This window comes from Dreissena polymorpha, chromosome 13 (genome assembly GCF_020536995.1).
Source record: "Dreissena polymorpha isolate Duluth1 chromosome 13, UMN_Dpol_1.0, whole genome shotgun sequence".
In the NCBI taxonomy this organism is placed as follows: Eukaryota; Metazoa; Mollusca; class Bivalvia; order Myida; family Dreissenidae; genus Dreissena; species Dreissena polymorpha.
The window spans coordinates 50,214,422-50,229,093 of record NC_068367.1 but is presented as its reverse complement, the minus strand read 5'-3'; the positions used below and the strand labels follow the sequence as shown (position 1 = coordinate 50,229,093).

General features: G+C 34.9%; 1 protein-coding gene across 4 annotated transcripts in view; it reads left to right on the top strand.

Moving 5' to 3' along the window:
- Positions 1 to 1,282: 1,282 nt before the first annotated feature.
- Positions 1,283 to 14,672, top strand: part of LOC127855324 (uncharacterized) — a 105,377-nt gene continuing 91,987 nt past the window's right edge. For all 4 annotated transcript variants that reach the window (XM_052390805.1, XM_052390806.1, XM_052390804.1 and 1 more), the window contains exon 1: positions 1,283 to 1,443. In XM_052390805.1, the coding sequence (XP_052246765.1) occupies positions 1,395 to 1,443 (49 nt within the window). In that variant the 5' untranslated portion in view covers positions 1,283 to 1,394. The remainder of the gene's footprint in view (positions 1,444 to 14,672) is intronic.

The window sequence follows — 14,672 nt, the reverse complement described above, 5'->3', positions numbered from 1 at the left end:
AAAATAAAAACTAATATGTCATGTGATATACAAAATGTGATTTATGTATTATTATGCAATGGATGCAAACAATATTATATAGGTCAAACTGGCGATAAACTTAGAAATAGGCGATCTGTCCATGAACAACAAATGCGAGACCCCTCAACAAGACAGATGCCTTTAAGTAAACATTTAGATGAATGTTCACATAATGAACCAAAATTTAAAATATTTCCATTTTATAAGCTATTTTCGAACAATATTTCAGCTAGGTTAGCAAAAGAACAACATTTTATACATGTATTTAAACCCAAATTAAATTTCATTTAATATTTATTGACGTTATGACGTCATAATTGATATGACGTTATCTCCATGACATTTTGACGTTGTAATATATTGTATTATGCCCTGATGAGCTATGCGAAACGCGTTGGCTAAATCAATATATATTTAAAATCCCAGACACGTGTTTTTACTTTTATTATATATATATATTTATTTTATTATATATATATATATAGCATAAAATACATAACTCATTGAATGAGCACGGATTGCCGAGTGGTCTAAGCGTTAAACTTTTACTCCAGGGGTCAATGGTTCGAGTCCAGTTGAGGGTTACTTTTTTTCCTCCTTTCATTGTATTATTGTTTTTTTTTCTGGGGCTTTTAGATTCGATATGTACATGTATGAAGGGGATATGTGTTGATTTAATGTGTTTATACGTAGGTTATATTCAGTCGCTGTGGTCTAAAACGTTTAATATTCCATAATTTATACGTGGTTGCTGACAAATAACCAGAATATTTTTTATAAAATTGCCATATTTCTTATAATATATCTGTCATTTCTCTGGACTATTCAGATGTTTATAAATCATTCAATTCAACTGTTGCAAATGATGAGTGTTTAAAAAAAGTAGATTACACTTCTCACAAAATACTCACAAGTCCTCTTCTGAAAGTAGGCTATTCATGGCCTCTTGATTCAGCTCTAAATCTTATCGGAAGTTTTTAATTAACTTTAGAAGAGATCTAATCATGTTCAATTCTACTTTCACTGAAATCTATATGCTTATCATGTCGATATTGTAAGGGTATTTCCACATCTTTGACGACGTAACATATATAAAGTTTATAAACAATATAAAAAATATAATTGAAATGTTTTAATAAACAAATGTGTGCAAATAGAACATTTATTATGTTATCAAAATCAAATTAATGCTCAGTCGATATTATATCATAATATGTAAAGCCCGCCAAATTGTAAAATCGCTAGCCAGATGACGCTCCGATTGTCACGTGATCTATTGTAGGTACATGTCCCTATGCCATTTAGTGTCCGCACCAGTTTCGCTGTGGCTGTATCGCAGTTTGCTATCGTAGAATACTGTAATTTTCGCCGAAATGGAGAGCTTTAAGGCAGTTTTGGGACTAGTAACCTGTATAGTTGCAGGTAAGATGCAGATTTTCTTGCTCATCTTGAGCTGTTAATGCGTACTTTGTGAACTTTTAAAACTTTTTGACACCTGTAATTAGCATGCAGGTACGCCGGTAAAATTTCAAAGGGAGGCCATTTTGAAATAATATTTTGTATTTGGCGCAAATTTATTGCTAACTACAAAGTGCTTAGATATAACACTTGTTAAGACGTGTAGTATTAATATACCGGAAAGGAAATATGATGATTAAAATACATCATATCAGTTTTATACAGAATAATAAACTGTACTTAAATCGAAACTGGTTTTTGTGTAAAAAAATCCCTATATTTTGACTTGTGTTTTTAAATAGAACGGCCACAGTTTGTTTAAATAGTGGTAATATTATTTACAGGCAGCAGTAGTATCATAAATTTGCCCCCCCCCCCGAGCTTACCCCAGGGGTTCCAGATTGTTAAATGTACACCTATTGTGTATGGTTTGACTTTTCATTTTTTCAACAACAAATATTGACAAAAATACACAGTTTGAAAAAATAACCCTCATATAGGTATTATATATACACAAGGTATGAAACGCACAACATGCCTATTGCTGAAAGATTGTGGAACACTGGATGTGACCTTTTTCATCGAAAAACACACATGTTCCCATGCAGTTGCCGACAAAATGCAACTGGATTCGTTAAAAGACTGTTAAAGCAACGTGATTACACAACTAATCGATCTCCTGCTCGGCTTCCAGACAGTTTCCACCTTAACTGGATTTATGCAATGAAAAGACTTTCTTTTAAAGCAAAACATCACAGAAGCGGAAAGTGTTATCCCTGATAAGTTGCACAGGCTTATCTGCAACGACACTTTATGCACATGCATTAAACCCCCTTTTGTCGGAGCTTGGTTCAAATAAAATAGATTTTTGTTATCCCCTAACCTCCCCCCCCCCCTGCAAACACACAACCCCACTCCATGTAACCTCCCTTGTTTGTTGAGGTCGATGAAGTTGATCTTGAAAATGCTATTTGAACAAAATTCTTTTTCATATTGATTATGTATGATTGAACAAGTTATGCTACTCACTGTACTATGCCCCTATTGCCGACAAATTGTTGAATGCTGTACGCATAATGCAGGAATTTTTGACTAGGGGCGCGACTGGGAGGGTTCAGGAGGGGTCTCCGGTCTTCCCAAATTTAAAAATGGTTAAATTTTGTACTTTTCAATGTGAACTTTCTAAAATCTTAAGCTTGAAACATTGGTGTGAAACTAACACCAATGTTAAAAGCTTGAGATTTCAGAAATGTGTATGTTTGATGAAAAAGGAAAGCACACTTTGAAAATTAAAAGCTTTATAAAGAAATATATCATGAACTTAGAAGTATGACTGACATATAACCATAATAGTATTTTCTCTTTGAATTCAAACCTCCTCTAAAGTTTCAAAGGAAATTATTATAAAATCTTTTATCGTCTCCTACAAAGTTGCTTTCACCATCATCAAGACATATACACCATCACAATCGTCTATAATTCGGACATTAGATTGAACTAAACATTTTCTCTTTAATAATCGTTATACTGGGTTTTTTTTATGCTGCGCTTTCAGATATTGAGCCTTTTTTTGTATGTGAGTCTACCTTCATGACCTACAGATGTAGTGTGAAATGCATTCCGGTACATGGATTCACGGCGAAGTTATGGGCCTTTGATTTTTTTCTATAATAGCTGTTTTCCAGAGGTTTTTTATGCACCCCTTTCAGAGATTGAGCTGATTTTTATGCCAGAGTAAAAATGACATATAGTGGTCGGACTGTCTGTCCATCTGTCCAGCATTTCATTTCTGGACTTTCATATAGATGGAGTATGATTTTCGTTCTGGTCCATTGATTTTTGTTTAAGTTATGGGCATTTTAAATTAACTTACTGGTTTACATTAATGATGGTTATCCATATCACCTCTCTAATTGCTTTCAGCATTATTTGTTTTTCACAAATTTTAAACGTACACAATTTTCAGACCTACAACCTCCTGTATCAGTTTTTACCATTTGCTTCTTCTCCTTGGCCAATAAAAAGGCATGTTACACCAACCATGATAGATGAAGAATTCAGGATCAGGGATGTGTGTGCAAGGCGATAAGAAAACATAAGAAAACCTAGGGGCTTATTCCACTGGCGAGTAAATAAAGCGCTAATCCCGTTGTTTTTTGGGGACATTAAAACACATCTGCTCTTTGGTATTGAGAGAAAGTGTGCTGTGGGATCTTTCATGAAAGAAAATTTAAGTAGGGCCATTTTAAAATCGTATATGGAAGATATTTTTGCATATGTCAATTATAATGAACTTACTGCATTGTTATGATATAGTGGAGAAATCCTTTTCAAGTAATTACCTTAATATGAAATTCTATGTACTGTTCAAACAATGACCTTTAATAATAATGAAATTCTATGTATTGTTCAAACAATGACCTTATCTGCTTATGCTAACATCAGCTTTGCAACATGTATAACATGTAAACATTGGCATGTGGAAAATACTTTCTTCTTTATGAGATATCGGGTGCTGATTTTACATCAGACATTCCATTCTTCCGGGTAATCCCTAAATACATTAGGTGTGCGCGTGTGAAAATCTTGAAATGTTTATGTATAGATGACAAATATAATTCCAGATCCCCTAGGTATTAGCATTAAATGATGCGTGATTATAAAATCTCATAATTTATTTAAGAAAATTATAGCTTTGCTAAAGGCATTGTTTGGTAATCCAATCATGATCGGCCTGCATGGAGTGGGCGTTTTCCTTGCAGGCTAGCAGTGTAAATGCAAACACAAATAGGGAAGAAGTAATAGCACATTGTCCTCCCATACAACCGCCAAGGGTCTATTTGCTAAATGTCAGGAAATAAGATCAATAATATCATGTTTATCAATGTATGCAATCAAAGATAGCCACTCAAATGAGATGCTGCATGTCTGAATAAAGATCTATTTGGTTGGAACTTTTCCAATTGTTGATAAATTAAATACTAGATCAAACTGCAATTTTATAATATGAAAGACTACCTTTCTATTTTTGAAGAATAGTATTGTTTTTTGTTTTTGGCTATTTTTGGAAAATTGGGGAAAGATTTGGGGAAACAATTAATTTTTATTGAACATTTGAAAAGGGCCCAGTTTAATTGGTAATGCAAAGCAAAACAATCACAGGGTTCCTAATACTAGTGATCTGTTTATGAACTCTGCTGTCAATAATTGCATCACTTACATTTTGAGCTCTTTATATTGTGGAGCTATTCTAGTCACCCCGGCGTCGGCGTTTCCGTGCCGTTGGTGTGCAAATGTTAAAAGTTTTCGTACGTACTACACCAATTATTTTCATTGTCCCTTGACATACTGCTTTCATATTTTGCATACTTGTTTATCAACATGACCTCAACCTATAAACAAGAGCAGACAACACTATCAAGCATTTTGTCATAATTATGGCCCCTTTTCCACTTAGAATATGCAGCAAATGTTAAAGTTTTCGTACTACTCCATTTATTTTCATTGACATATTGCAGTGTTTTTTTCACCTATAGGGGAATGGTGGCGGGGCCTGTCCAAAGGGGAAAACCACGTCATTTTTTAGGAAAAGGGGAAAATTAAGAAGTCATTCTTTATATGTAATGATACTGTCAAGCACTCGAATAGTCGAGCGCGCTGTCCTCTGACAGCTCTTGTTTCAATTTACTTCTTTGACATTGCTCATTTCTAACATTAATCAATAGTTACATGACTTACTACATATACCTGGCAATTTACTTGTTGAGCATTGTTTATTTCCTAGATAATTACCAATCAAGCAATGGAAATCAATGACATTGTAAGGCCTCTTGTCAGCCCCATCCGACTGTCCTCTACCAGCTTGACTATTGTCCCCGTCCTGAAACCGGCTGCAGAAATATGATAGCATGGCTCACAGTTGTTGATTTTGTAAATGATATTCACCTCATTTGGATTTGCATTTATATGAATAATTGCATGTGTATTGTTGTTTCCAGAACTTCAATGTTTGAACCAATTATTATACCTCCATTACCTATGGTGATGGGGGCTATATAGGAGTCACTTTGTTGGTCGGTCTGTCCCGAAAGCTTGTCCGGGCAATAACTATGTTATTCATTGTGAGATTTTAAAATCATTTGGCACATTTGTTCACCATCATTCAATGATGTGTCACGCGAAAGAAGTATGTCGATATCTCAAAGGTCAAGGTCACACTTTGAGTTCAAAGGTCAAAAATGGTCATAAAATAGCTTGTCCGGGCCATTACTTTGTCATTTATGGTGAGTTTTTAAAATCATTTGGCACATGTGTTCACCAGAATTGGACGGTGTGTTGCACGAAATAATTCCGTCGATATTTCCAAGGTCAAGGTCACACTTTGAGTTCAAAGGTAAAAAAATGGCCATACATGAGCTTGTTTGAGCAATAACTATGTGGTTCATTGTGAGAATTTAAAATCATTTGGCACATTTGTTCACCATCATTGGATGATGTGTTGTGCAAAAGAATTACGTCCATATCTCCAAGGTCAAGATCACACTTTGAGTTCAAAGGTCAAAATGGCCATAAATGAGCTTGTCTGGGCCATAATTATGTCTTTCATTGTGAGATTTTAAAAACATTTGTCTGTTGGTCTATCTGTCGGTCTGTCCCAAAAGCTTGTCCGGCCATAACTATGTTATTCATTGTGAGATTTAAAAATCATTTGGCACATTTGTTCACCATCATTGGACGGTGTGTCGCGCGAAAGAATTACCTCGATATCTCCAAGGTCATGATAACACTTTGAGTTCAAAGTTCGAAAATGACAATAAATGAGCTTGTCCGGGACATAACTATGTCGTGCATTGTGAGATTTTAAAATCATTTGGCACATTTGTTCACCATCATTGGTATCAAGGTCAAGGTCACAATTTGAGTTTTAAGATAAAAAAAGGCCATAAATGAGCTTGTCTGGGCCAAAACTATGTTGTTCATTGTGAGATTTTAAAATCATTCGTTTACCATCATTGGACGGTGTGTCGCACGAAAGAATTATGTTGATATCCCCAAGGTCAAGGTCACACTTTGAGTTCAAAGGTAAAAAATGGCCATAAATGATAATGGCATAATAATACTTAAAAATCGCCATAAATTAGCTTCTCTTGTTTTGTGAAGACAGCATGCAAAATAGTCTGTGTCAATGCGGCACGTGGGGGTATACCTCACGTCTGTGACCAGGGTTTTTTCAGGACTGTCTGCGCCTCCGGAAAACGGAGGCACTCCCAAAGCAAAGGGACCCGATCCCAAACAGAAATTATAAAAAAAAATCCCATATTCCAAAAAAAAGAAAGATTATTGTTTTTTGTTTTTTTGTTGTTTTTTTAAGAATGAAGTGTCTTATAAACTTTGTGACTAACCAGTGTTTGTTTTGGTCAAAAATATGTGCTATAAGGTTTTTACTTCACAGTTCTTATCTCAGAGTGTAACTGTAATTGAAAAACAAAACTGCAGAACTTGAATAAACGTTGAACATGCCCAATAATGCATCTGTTTATACAGGGGTTTTTTTTAGAGAAAGGGGAAGACGCTGGACGCTGGGTGAAAGGGGAAAAAAGAGTGCGAAAGAGACATATTAGGGGAAAAAATAAAAACTGTTCATTTCAATGTCTATAACTCATCAACAGAGGCTTGTCTCCGTCCTTTTTGTTCTTAAACACATTTAACACGTATTCAAGTCAAAGTCCTTAATTAAGTTGCAGGTGTAGATCTAATTATGGGAAATGTTTTCAACTACATTTCTGTACTGGGGCCGGGGGACGATGTCAATTTTGTGATTTCAATTTCATGATGAATGGGTTGACGATCTTGATCTGCTACCGTATTGGAAGGGAAAGGAGCGGCAGCTGCCGATTGTCTACTTTCACTTTCACAATGTTCGATGTTGATTACCTCAGAATCCTGCTGGGTTATAACGGTTTTCGATGATTCTTTCTTAAAAAATGCCACGATGCGTTCAGTATCTTCCGAGTCCGAATGTTTTATTTTGTTTGTGTAAGAACGCCAATTGTGAGACATTTTTTTCTGTTTTCACGTTTATATCTTGGCTTGCACATAGCCCGGATGAAAATTCGACTGGTTTCCGGTAATTTATTGACGAGACACCCTTCTTGCGCAAGACCGGTATCCAGTAAAATAGTCACATGATTATTACGATTAGTTGCCCAGTTTACATGACGTTATTTAAGAGCTATATTTAGAATAACTGGGATTCCCAGATTTTTTGTGTTCGTCTGGAGAGAGAGAAAGATCGTTGTACATGGTGTAAATTGGATAATTGTCGAATGCCCAAAGGATAAATAAACATTTCTTTGAGAGAAAATATATTTTGGTGAAAAATGATATTTTTGGTGGGGAAATTGTATTTTGAGGGGAAAAATTCTGGTAGGGGAAGACGCCGAATATCGGCATCACTTTCTTAGTAAAAAAAACCCCTGGTTTATATAAAGAAAAAAGAATAACAAATAAAACAAATTTATTTGTTAAACCACTGAATTATTTAAGCATGATAAATTCACAATTTTTTCCCAAATGAGCCGTTTCATCAAAGCAAAAATTCCCAAAATGGCCAATTTTGTCAATAAAAAAATTCCCTATTTGGTCAGACTCCTTTTCCCAAAATAGGTAGAAAAACCCCTGGTGACAAAGCTCTAGTTTTTGTATGTATTACATTTTTTTGATCCCATTGAAAATTTCTAAAGAAATCTGCAGTTGAAAAAACATTGTTTTGATTGAACTTTTCTGTTCCATGTGTGTATGAAATATGTCCTAATAATTTTATGTAAGTTAAAAACTTCAAACCTGAACTACTTATAACCTGGGTTAGGCCAAAAAAAAAAATAGTCTTGGTTCAGGGAACCCGACCGACCCTATTTTTTGCCCCCGACCCTAACGATTTTTTTGGTCCATGGAAAAAAATCTGATGGCGAAAATGCTCAAATCTCGTAAAATTTCATTGAAAACAGCCACCAATTAAACCTGGATTGGTTTTCTATATTTTTCTCTTTGTTTCAATGAAAGTGTTCGCAATTTGAACAGTGAACAATAACCGGTCTGCATGTGTATACGAGACATCGCTTGACCTTATTGTTATTGAAGTGCGCATGCTAGCTGGCCAATCAACATTGAGCTCGCTTACACATGAAATGACGTTGTTAAATGAAATGTAAAAATGGGTGGAGCTATGGAGTAATATTCGGTCATTCATGCGCAGACACTGTGCACTTTGAATACACAGTTAATATTGTCGTCTGCAAACAAAATAGCGGCCGGTCGCAAATGTCGTATTATTAAAGATTAAAAATGAAAAGAAGCGTGACAATATTTTAATTATTTCCAAGCTGTCTATTGATCTGAATTTAAAAGTGATAATTAAATAATTAGTTCTATGTCGATGATGTTACAATTTTCTGCCAATTTCCGATTGAAATGAAAAGATGATAATTAATTAATTTGTTTGTTTTACTCGCACACTATGCTAACTGACAGCAGCGTATTTTAATCAAATAAAAATGTGAAAAACACGCGCGGTTTAATTTTAATTAACATTTCAAATTTTTAACACATAGGAAGAGTCATTCATCTACACTACTATAAAAATGGAAGTAACCACTTTGTCTCTAACATGGCGTCTTTAACCTTAAAGCGTTGTTGGACGAAAAAGAGTCATAACAAAAAAAAATAATTAAAACACAAAACACTAGAACATGCAAAGAGTCATGGAAACTTGACAACAATTGGCTTCGCTTTGATAATGAATCAAAATCAATGTACTGTGACGCCCTTAGCCTGTACAAACCAATAGCAACATTCAAATTTATGTACACTGCTCACTTCCTGTGCGATGCGCTCAAACCCATTGCCATTTTATCAAAAAATGTACCAGAAGAAAGACTTGTGCTATTCTGAGGTTACCCTCCTTTTGACAGCCACTATTCAGACTCTTGAGCACCTGTCGGAGACTAGGTCAGGTCTCATGATGAAAAAAATTCTGAAGGTCACACCCCAAACACCAGAGACTGATAAAGATGGCTTGTTCACTTTTGAATATGAAGGTCACACTATCACAGACAGACAAAGAAAAAATGGTTGGCTAAAAGAAATTTTGGGCCAGCGCTAGCCCTGAAGAAGTGCATAAAGAGCTAGGAATATTGAATAATATACAACGACTAAATACCACATGTGCAATATTAATCATTTGGTCAGTGTTTAAACAATCATGGGTGCATTAACTGACCCTTTTTCACCCTGAAATCAGTCGACTGGTAAAAAAAAAAAAAAAAAAAAAAAAAAGAAAAAACCTACCTACCCTCCTACATTTTTCTGGCCATGTTCCCTGAACCAAGACTATTTTTTTTTTGGCCTTATGAAGGCACGACAGATAGGTCCCCACACAGTATTGCTTTTATACATGATTGCTAAGCGTAAACAAAATGCCGAGGTATGGCAACTCAATACTCCATTACTCCAAGGATGGGAATGTAAACTTACTTAAATGAAATCTTACAACACTGGCCATATTGTGAAGGCATGTGATCATTTATAAAAAATACCTTTTAAACGGCTTGATGTCCAAGTCTTCATCTTTCGGTCACCCAATCCACATTTATCTGATCGCACATTGTATTGACACACACCACCATCATGTACAACTGACAGTGATTTTTTTTCGCTTTATATTAAACTGCCTGTGCCTTTATATAAGGAAAAATTTGAATAGACCATGAAATTGGGAAAAATTAAACATCTTTGATATACTTATAAATTACAGTGTACCAATTGTTTATAAGTGCATGTTGAACTGCTTTCTTAAAGAAGTATTAATAAGTCACTAAGTGATAGCAGTGTTCATTCTAGAAATCGAAAAGTAGGGGGGAATTTCCCCCCTCACTTTGAAAAATAGGGGGGATTTTTCACAAATGGGGGGGGAATTGATCAAGTACCATTTATATGTTTTCATTTTCGTTTTAATGTTTATTTGTTTTAACTTCTACATTACTTAAAACAGTCAAGTCAGTGAAATACCATTGTAACTGCTGTTAAATATAACTGCACTTTCCATAGTATATTGCTGACTTAAATAAAAACAAAGGATTATGAAAATAATTGTTCACATGATATTTCTGTATCATTTAAAACAATAAAAAAAAATACTGATTGTCTATCATGATATGATATGAATGATGATATGATATTAAAACCTAAGTCATGTAAGTGTCTTAATTAATGTATAGAATTAAGTTTTTACATTCCAGTATCAAAGGACAATTTTCTTCCTTAATCATTCACGAGTCGCATCCCTTTATTTTTTAAACGAAATTTCTTATTTTTTAATTAACCCAAGTATCATTTTAAACGAAAATTCTTTAAAGTTTATTAACCCGTGAATCGAAGAGTTAATTCCCTTTGATTTCCGGTGTTTTTCTCAATAAATACGCGAAGCAGAATTTAACAGTTTAAAAAACCCGTAACGGATATCGAGTGCGCGAATTTTCTCGCACACATGCTGCAGATGTGCGCGATCTTTGAAAAAATAGCGCGAATCGCGCAATCGCGCGGTCTAGAATGAACACGGTGATAGGGATTTTAATTGCTGTCTTATAAACTCAATTGAACAATTATTGAGTTTATTTGAAAAGTTTGGCATATTTTGGGGGGAAATTTTGGTAAGATTTGTGGGAAAAAATGTAATTTTTTGTCCATTGGGTAACAGCTTTTTTTTACTTTTTGACATTGGGAAACAGCCTATAAGAGGCTGTCATTTTGGGCCACAAAAATCACTGCCTGAGGAAATAGAACTTTTAAGTAGGGATGAAGTGGCTTGTGTTAAAATTATTTAAATAAGCAAATATAGTATTTTGGGTACAGATTGCAATAATTGGCAATTTTTGATTTTAAAAGCATTCCACTTTCTCTTAAGTCTGAAGTGAGAGAAACATGTTGGGCAGCAAGAATGTGAACATTTTTGCAAGTCCCGTCCATAAAAATTAACTCTTGAATTTCTCCCTATTTGGAAGCATTTTACATAATTGGCCAAGCGGTCATATATGGTACAATTATAGTTATCTACCCCTCCAATATGCTTATTTAAACATTGACTCCAAACTGTGACAAAACTTATACTCCAAACAGCTGGTGCACATGCTAACCAGTGTTTGCTGATTAGTACAGGAGTACTCTTAATTAAATAGCTGGTGCAATTGGCCACCAGCATTGCAATTAGGACTGGCCAGTCGACCCAGGTTGAAAACAATGGCAAGTGGGTGAGTCTTAATACACATGTACACCTGATCAACTATTGATGACTCAAACCTTGTCATGGACATGGGATTCAACTGACCTGCTTGGTCCTTACTTTACAAAGGTCTCTATCCTTCTTCAATAACTGGCCTGCATTAATGCAGGTTCAGACATTCCTTTGAAGGAGGACACGCTTCTCTACATAATGCAGGCTTAAGCACATGCTTTTTTAGTTGACACATGGTCTTGAATTAATAGTCATGCATCAAATTGTTTCATTTATTTAAGATGATACAGGTTACACTGATTTACCATTCATGCTCAAAAATTAAAGAAGTATTAGCTACATTGGAAAGTCAAGGAAGAGGCCCTTCCATTGGTATTCTCTACACTTTTAAGATATTTGGCCAAACTGTTGTTTTTTAATACCCAACTCTTTGTTAATGTACTTGCCCTTTTTAACCCTTTTTATGTGTCAATGCTATCCTCTCGTAAACACACACACTATCAAAAATCTTGTTTTTGTTTTTATAGATTAATGTGGATTTAAATACTTTATATTACATCAAATAATATAAAATTTAAAAAATGTACATTGTAGAATATATGCTGAATGGATAATTGAATATAATTAGGGTAAAAGTCGAATGTCTTTAAAAGTCAGACAGTTGACAGTAAAACACATAATAAACCATCCAATTACAGACTTGAAATCCCCAGTAACACGCAATTATATATAGTGACACATTGCCATTTACTATGAAAAATACATTTGTTCAGTATGTTACATCAACACCATTTACATAACACAAAACCAATGACAAGGCACACACAGGCTTATGACGATGAACACATTGTTTCTACGAGGCGGGCAATTTGAATACTAAGGTTTGTTCAGTGATATTCATTGCGCAACGGCTATATGATTGTATATTCATTAAGATATTGATTGTTGTATTGTTTAAGGAGATAATATTAATAGTTTTATGGAGAATATCGGGAAAAAATATTGTCCATTTGACGAAATTAAAAGTGTCCGACATTTAACTACATATTTTGTATGGCAGTTAAAACACAGACATGCGAAAAAAAAGAAATAAGCGAGTCTCAACATATCTCTATAATGTTAGATTTATATTCACTTATGCACAAGTTTTATGTTCATATTCAGAACATAAAGAAACTTTAATGAATTTATTATTATTGTTAGTAGTAGTAGTAGTAGAAGTAGTATCTAATAACAAGGAAATAACAAACACACAAAAAAACGAAGCCCCTTTGCATTAAGTTATTAATCAGGGCTAGTAATTGACTATAAATCTAAATACAGCAATAAGCCTGTACGTTTCGTAAACTTTATAATGAAATCAACACCGACTGCCCTGCTATCGCATTGGTTAGCACACTCGCTTATCACTCAGGCGATCCGGTTTCGATACCCAATCCCGGTGCATATGAGTTAGGTTGGTGGTCACCTGTTTTCCCTACAGCACAAGACCACCTCAAAATTAAATATATTTCAGTAAATAGTTAAAAATTGCATATATAATTCAAATTTTGTCCAAACTTTTGTGAGTCTAAAATCTGATTAGGTAGTTGTGCGGAAGGACCTAATAAACTTCGAAATACACACCGTCCCGCCCGCACGCCCGGACGTACGCACGCAGGGCGTGCTTGTGCGCTTTAGCGGGGAAAATGAATTAATTTGAATGTAGCAGTATTTTACGAGTGCTTTACTATTTAATGCGGCTTTTCATGTTAACTGCTGGACTAATTTAAATTTGTCTAACATGTATCGGTGTTTCTGTCAACAATTTGGGATGCGTAATTTGTTATCAGATTTAACGCTTAACAAAACTATGAAGTATGCGAAATTCGCGCACACATCATGAAAGTGTGCACGATCTTTGAAAAAAATGAGCGAATTGCGGTCTAGAATGGACACTGCTTTTAAGTTTGTTAAGCATGTTGCAATATTATTGTAAAAAATAAAATAAATGTATGAAGTTTGGTTCAATTACGGATCTACAGTCCGAGATTTTACTACACAAAAATAACTGTCCGAGATTCGGCTACAGTGTGTCCGAGTTTCTACTACTCTGTCCGAGGCATGGCGATTCGCATCAAGCAACATTTTCATTATGTATATTGCGGTGTTTTCACATAACATCATCGATGTAACCAAAATTCGAAACTACGCTCATTTCACTTTATATGGGGAGGTAATCCCCAACACGACTCGTCGTATATTCTATATAATGATACAATAACTTTGGGATATAGAGTTTTGTCCGACTTTTCACGGATTTACCCTATTAAGTGCAAAGTTTACCATCTGAATTTTTTTATATTTTTTTTTAAGAGGTCGGGCTACCCCTTTTGTGCCCCTTTTTCAGGGTCCTCATCATTTTTAAGATCTGGCTAATCCAGTCTTCGAAATTAGCTTTGAAAAGTTACATGCCAGTCGGGCCAGTTACTTAAGAATTTTTACATGCCCAACATATTTTTTACATGCCCAAACTTTTTTAACCAAAATTATAACAAATCACAACATTTTAACACTTACATGCTACACATAGTAAAGCAGAACATTTGTTTCAATAGTAGTGAATACAACTACATCTAATCAGTCACTAGAATAAAGACGGTCGATCGTTACACCAGTGCTCTTGAAAAGAGCGTTCTCTGGTGTCCTCGTACCATTTCTTGGCTTCCTTTTTCTCTAAATCATTGTCAATTTTCTATTTTGGAAGTGCTTTATCGGGCTTAGCCCCATCAACATACCTAAGATACTGCATAGCCTCTATGTCGACAATGACATTTGTTTACATTGACAAAAACGGAAGCATATTACTTGATTGAAATGATCGATTCAAAAAGCATCTTCTCGATTAATGTCTAGAGAAACCGTC